Source organism: Rhipicephalus microplus, unplaced genomic scaffold, assembly GCF_043290135.1.
Source record: "Rhipicephalus microplus isolate Deutch F79 unplaced genomic scaffold, USDA_Rmic scaffold_21, whole genome shotgun sequence".
In the NCBI taxonomy this organism is placed as follows: domain Eukaryota; kingdom Metazoa; phylum Arthropoda; class Arachnida; order Ixodida; family Ixodidae; genus Rhipicephalus; species Rhipicephalus microplus.
This window is the reverse complement of record NW_027464594.1, coordinates 4,549,536-4,556,242: the sequence shown is the minus strand read 5'-3', so window position 1 is coordinate 4,556,242 and position 6,707 is coordinate 4,549,536. Positions and strand designations below refer to the sequence as shown.

General features: G+C 43.0%; 1 protein-coding gene across 1 annotated transcript in view; it reads right to left on the bottom strand.

The window, feature by feature from the left end:
• Positions 1-603: 603 nt before the first annotated feature.
• LOC119169857 (phagocyte signaling impaired) overlaps positions 604-6,707 on the bottom strand; it is a 98,923-nt gene continuing 92,819 nt past the window's right edge. The window contains exons 25-27 of the mRNA XM_075883760.1: positions 5,534-5,650; positions 3,571-3,717; positions 604-1,978 (exon numbers count right to left, since the gene is read on the bottom strand). Of these exons, the coding sequence (XP_075739875.1) occupies positions 1,856-1,978; positions 3,571-3,717; positions 5,534-5,650 (387 nt within the window). The 3' untranslated portion in view covers positions 604-1,855. The remainder of the gene's footprint in view (positions 1,979-3,570; positions 3,718-5,533; positions 5,651-6,707) is intronic.

The following is a 6,707-nucleotide window of genomic DNA, read 5'->3' as shown; positions in this document are numbered from 1 at the left end:
TACAGTTAGAATTGTAGCGGTACCACTTGGAAAATAAAGAAAGAATGCTGAATACAAGTGCACCTTTTCAATGATGGACCCAAAATTGGTGGTGGCAAAGAGGTGTACGAAATTTTTTCCTGGTATTAAAAGTTTGTCACGACTGTTTCTAATAATGGCCACAAGAGACTTGATAAAAGCTTTGTGAATGGGCATAAGAAGCTTCAGTCAATTAAATCAATTTACCCCCAAGAGAAAGCTGGTAAAAGATGCACATGATAATTATATGTGGGGTTTAACGTCCCAAAACCATCATATGATTATGAGAGACGCCGCAGTGGAGAACTCCGGAAATTTCAACCACCTGGGGTTCGTTAATGTGCACACAAATCTGAGCACACGGGCCTACAGCAGTTTCGCCTGTATAATAAATGCAGCCGCTACAGATTCGATCCTGCAACCAGCGGGTCAGCAGAAAAATACTCTAGCCATGACGGGGCAAGAGATGCAGAGAATAGTAGAGCACTGGCAAACAGTGGTGCACCCATCTGCAACTGGCACTTTTTTTGAGCACATCTTGCCAACAGAGCAGCAACACATGACACTCACGCATCAACCAGAGAATCAAAATATAAAACTTTTACTCGCAATCTTCATTCTAGAAGGCACACACGGGCGAGAGTCAATAGTTGCCAGGCTGAGTCTCGCGCTGCTGCTTTGTGCAACGCGACAAGCACAGCCCGGGACTGATGGAGCTGGTGGTTGTGTCCACAATGTTCCAAGGGGAAGAAAAAAAAAAAAGTTTGCGTGGCAAGCTTCAGCAGCACAGGCTCGCATACTACGCACACACTCACACACACACTTGCACGCGCTAGAAGGGGAAAAAAGAGCAAGGGGGGTGCTGCAGACAGGCTGCCACCCCCATCATTGCGGTTACCCTGGTCTGGAGTCGGGATCGTTGTCCTTGGTAAATTAGAACAGTACTCGACCCGGAAGTGCACAATCTGGCACACTGCATAGTGGGGCTTCCATCCAAACATTTGTTCTTACTCCACGACAGTTCATCGATGAGTCCACCAGACAAGCAACAGCCTTTTTGTTTTTTCTCCGCACTACTCACTTTTTTCTGACGAAAGCAGCAGCACAGTGTGGCCACCTCAAAGCGCTATTGCAACCAGGTGCATGCAGCCCCTGCCCTTGCCCAGACTGGAGTTAGATGTTCAGTTCGTGCATTCTTGCAGCCAGTGGGATTCGGTGCGACATTCAATCTTCAGAAAGACGATGTAGCCCGCGCTGCAAATGATCCGTCACTGTAACCGTGCCTAGACTTTTGCCTCCTCAGTGGTTATTTCAAGTATTCAGTAGGATGTGGAGCAAATCACACAGTTGAACATCACTCACATTCCATCTGTCGAAAAGCAACAACGCGACCTGAAGCTGCATAGCCGACTTGGTGATACCTGTCGTCAATGCGCTGCGGGGCGTCGGCGATGAAGATTGTTCGGTTCTCCATTGAAAGGGTTGCACAGCAAGAGCTACATGCGACAAGTCACTCAAAAAGCACTACTGCCAGTAAAAAAAAAAAGAAAAGGCTAGACTTTCGAGTTCAAGCACTCAGGAACATGCTCGGGCAATAGCGGTGCCGAGTACTCGCCGCAACCTCCATTTTTTTTTTTTGCCCGCTACTTCTCACACAACTGAAACACCTCACGCTTGAAGTCTGAAAACTGTTCCAGAGCACACAAGCAAATGAATTAAATGAATGATTAAAAAAAAAAGAACTTGGTGCTCTTGTGAAACAAGGCCCATGTTTAGCCAAGTGTGAAGACGATAGTCGCTGCACGAGAATCACCGATGATGATGTAGCTGGCACGGCTCAGGCTCGTAATGATTGCAGCAACTTGAGCTTAGAGTCCAGCATGGTCCCTAGCTCCTTGAGCGAGTCTGCGTAGCTCTGTTCGATCCTCTGCCGCACCAGTTTGCTCAATTCCTCGCTTCCCTGCAGTTGGATGGGGGACAGTAGGTGTAAGCTCTATGCAACGACGCCACTTTAGTCTCAAAACCTTCCTCAAGAAGACGTTTATACTTCTGGCAGTACACACGCAGTGAGAGGTTCCCACTTAGGGTGTGTATAATTTGACCGTCTTGAAATATCAAACCGAACAGGCGCTACTCGTAGGTACAAACAAATACTTTTCCAATTAGCCCAAATATACTTCAGCATAGCAACCACACTAAAGTACACTAAATGGGTACAAGTAAGTAATAAATTTGACAACAAGCATTTGTAGCCTTGGTATAAAGGGTCGAAGCCTGAATAGTCATGGGGTCGACCTTGGCCGCCTATACAATGATTGACCCCAATCTCTCAAAAGCCTTGTGCAAGCGAAGAATCTGAGCACTTAATTTCAAATGATGTACTCTAATTGCAATTTTACTGCCAAAATTATCCATACTAGGATGCAAAAATTCTTTAATATGAACTGAAAAATAATTGTTCCTTATTCGATACAAATAGCTGCAGGCATTCTTCAATCCATATTTAAGTCATTCACGAAAAGCAATGTGCCCACACTGATATTTGAAACTTAAAACATTAAGAGAAAGAGCACTACAGTGAAACACCCAATAACAAATTTTTTGGGACCATCAACATACTCAATCATCCAAGCTGTTTCATGGTGAAGATTGCACACCATATTTATGATGCGGACTATGGAATAAGACACCAGGAGCAAACACTGTTCTTAAATGTAGCTCTTGTTTTATTGGCATTATGTCCACTAATGGAGGCAATTAACTACACTCAACAAAGCAACACAATGAACCTGGACATAGACAAGTTTCAGGAGAACGCTGGAAAAGTGAACAGGTTCATAATTTGCAATAATATTGATCTGAAGTTAAAGCACATCTTGGGCAGTCTTGAGCTTAGGAAAAGTCCGAATAAACTGATCAAGTCCTCTAAAGGCTCACTAAAAATGTAGAAGTTTACACATCGGCTTTTGACCCGTGCTTTCTCGTCTAATGTGAACATTAGATTGGGAGGCCTTTTGCATGCTTCATTCAAGGCCCTCTTTCCCACAAACAACCGCTGCAGACAGTGTGCTTCACTGCATGACAATTACTTCTCTATCAGTAAACAGTGTGAGTATAGCCGACACAAAACCCTGGCACATGCTACAAAATAGTGTGTCTTAATTGTGCAAGAGCAAGACATTATCAGGAGTTTCGAAGGTTGTATACACAGGCCAACTATCTGCGCCGTAATTGGGCTTATGCGTATATCCAAATGCTTCAAACATTTGAACTCGCTTCGAATCAAAATTTGGACCTACTCACTGTTACGTCACTGCCAATGTACAGACAGCTTTAAAACTAAGTGCAATGTGAAGCTCTACGCTTGTAAAAGATCACACTGTTCGATGAGCTGGTTATTCGTGACAAAGAAAATCAGTCCGAAGGAACTTAAAGCAACACATAGGTGTCAGACGACACTAATCTTATCCTTTTTCCAAGCCCACGCAACAGAGCGATGCCCAAGCACACAAACAACTACTGTTGCATCTGACAGTGAAAAGGAAAACCAACCTGAAGGAATGGCTCCTCGTGATCAAGGTTCAGGGAAGCCATGAGGTTTGCTAGCATGTCTGCGGGCGCCTGCAACACCACAGCCTGGAGGTCTGCGGCTGCTGACTCCAGCTCACCCACCAGCGAGACGAAGCACTTTGCGGATGCCTGAAAAGCATGCCGGTTATACAGCACAATTTTGTTATGGTTTCGACCGACAACAAGCAACCACCATATGCCATCCAGAACACAATCGAGACATCTTTGCAACGCAATGCCCTACTGATGGAATGTATTAGGATACCGCAACAATGTTTACACTCAAACCTAATCATAACAAGGTTGCATATTACATGAAAATCAGTTTGTTACATCCGAAAATTCGTTATAAAGGTATATTCCTAACACTATCTACTGCAAGACTAGTCTTCCTTTGCTTCATTAAAATTGATTTTTTGGTCATATTCAGGTTCGTTAAATTGAGGTTTGAGTGTATAGCATAGAATTCAATTGTACAGTTTCCAAGATAAGAAAAAAAAGGGGGTTTGGTTAGATGCACACCAAACTTCACTTAGTAAAATTTCTTTTAAATGAAGCAGTGAAGCCTAATGTGAACTATCGGCACTCTTTTGCAAGACTATTCTAAAACTTTCATCTCGGTCAACTTCATTATAAATCTGACCCCTCCAAGAAGTTCATGCAAGGAAACAATGCAGTGACAGTCTGAACGTAATGCTGTTCCTGTGTTAAAGAAAGGCAAACCCTTCAGCGTTCAACCTAAAAGCTTCCAAGTTTATATATATATATATATATATATATATATATATATATATATATATATATATATATATATATATATATATATATATATATATATATATATATATATATATATATAAATATATATACACACACACACACACATATATATATATACAGTAAAATCTTGGTAAAACAAACCCCACATTAACGAACTTTTCAGATTAACAAACTTTTCCCGTGCTGACAGCTAATAGTTTCAATGTAAAATTATTTCGCTACTACGTACTTCAGAATATCGAGCTTTTCAGGATAACGAGCGTTAATTTAGTTCCGCATTATCTTAACAACGCCTCAATGCTACGAACTTACGTTCTGAAATTCATCGCGACCACCGGAGCGGTATGCAAGCAGACGACAAAGCGAACGGACGCCTTGCTTTTCAGAAAACGCGTGACAGTGCGGAGGGAAAAAAAAAATGAAAGGGGAACTTTTTCTTTTTCATTGAAGCGCCGACGCTGCAGGTTTACAAGCGCAGAAGCGAAGGCAGAATGGGAGTTGCGAAGCAGGAAGCATGGGCGCGGAAAACCTGACTGAGACAGCGAGGGAGCAGAAAACGAAATGCGACGAATTTTCTTTTTTAGCACTTTCTTTTCTTCGGAAGAGGCGATGACAGCCGCAATGCTTCGGGCTTTCCTTTTTTTTTGTCACTTCCACATGCGTTCTAGGACAAAGCGCTCGTGTCCTACTTGTCTCTTTGTCGTCATTCTGTTCTCGCGCTATAACAATCGTCGTGCTGGGGTCCTTCGTGCTACAAAGCTTGTGCTGCACGTGTAAAAAAAAGAAAAAAAAATCAGATTATTTTAATGTAAACGTGCATTTTTTAGTGTTCACTTGTGCATTAGTTTTTTTCTGGTGAATAACGAGTTCAAGGACCCACCGTTGTAAAGGTAAGTCGTTTTGGCCAGTGGAAAATAAATATTTATGGTTAAGTTTTGGGCTTTACTATAACAACCTTTCAATATAACAAACGAATTGCTGCGGCCCCATGAAGTTCGTTACACCAAGATTTCACTGTGTGTGTGTGTGTGTGTGTATAGATATATAAAGCAACTGATGCACAAAGCCACCCTTTTATGCAATGTTATTTTTTCCTCCTTAGTACTTATTGGCACTCCTCTCTGTAAATCGTAGCCTTCTAGGGTATCGTGATGATGCTGCTTACCTCCTCTATTGAGCTCGTCTCTTTAGTCTTCTTTTTGCCCTTCTTGGCAACTGCCTGACGTGAAGGCCTCGCTAACGAGCTGCCCAACGCTGCCACTAGGCTGCACCATCCAATCACCTGTGGCCAGGAACGACAACTGCTCATCACCCGCTCACATACAACACATGCACACACCCTTAAAGGAACTGTCTACTGCTCAGAAAAATTTATCCAATTGTGGCACAAATGAGAAGATTGTTCATCCTATCGGCTGCAACGAGCATGCTTTCGTCCTATGAAAAATTGAATTACAATTTTAACTTGATGCTAGCATCATTCAACAGCAATGCGGTCAATCTACTGGTAGGACAAGAAACCTTCGCGAGTACACTCATTTTGCTTCAAAACAAATATGTATAATTTGAAGTGGTAATAGACGGTAATAGTTTAGCGCTAGCGTGATAGCGTAAGTTAAGGGAATGGCGTTACCGTGCAGCAAGCGCTCGTTGTGGGCAGCGTCTTATAGTTTAGCGAAATAGTGCTTACGTGGTTTACGTGCCCCAAATGGGTTAGTGGCACCACCTATTAGATGGTTACCGTATTTTCCGGTGTATAAGACGCGGTTTTTTTCCAAAATTTTCGGAGGTGCGTCTTATACAACGGTGCGTCTTATACGCACTTTTTTTGGTAGTTTTTTGGGAGAAACTCATGTTGATGCTCATTAGTCTTTTTTTTTTTAGACCACTAGAGCAGTCCAATGCGAATTATGCATCATAATTATAATAACGAACACTCAACGTGCCGGTACTACAGTTTTAAAACAAAACCAAAGTACATAAAACGGAAAAATTAAAAAAAGTATGTCGTCGTGCGAGTTCTCAGCTCACTGAAGCTGCGCGAGTTTCGGAGGCTGTACCATAGAGAGCTGTACTCAGTGAGTGAAATCGGCGTAAGATGGCGATAGGTGCGCGACGGGTTCGGCGGTTTGGTTCGCATTCGGCCGCTACTGCCGCTACCACCGCTACGCTGTCGTTCAGCGAGTTGAACTAGTCGCCATTTGCAACTTCATTCGTTCGGTTGGTCCGCGCCTTTGTTACCTTCACCTGCAGTATGCCGGCTAAACGGAAAAGTTACACGGCGAAGTTTAAGCTTGCTGCTGTGAAGTATGCAGAGGACTACGGAAACCGGGCAGCGG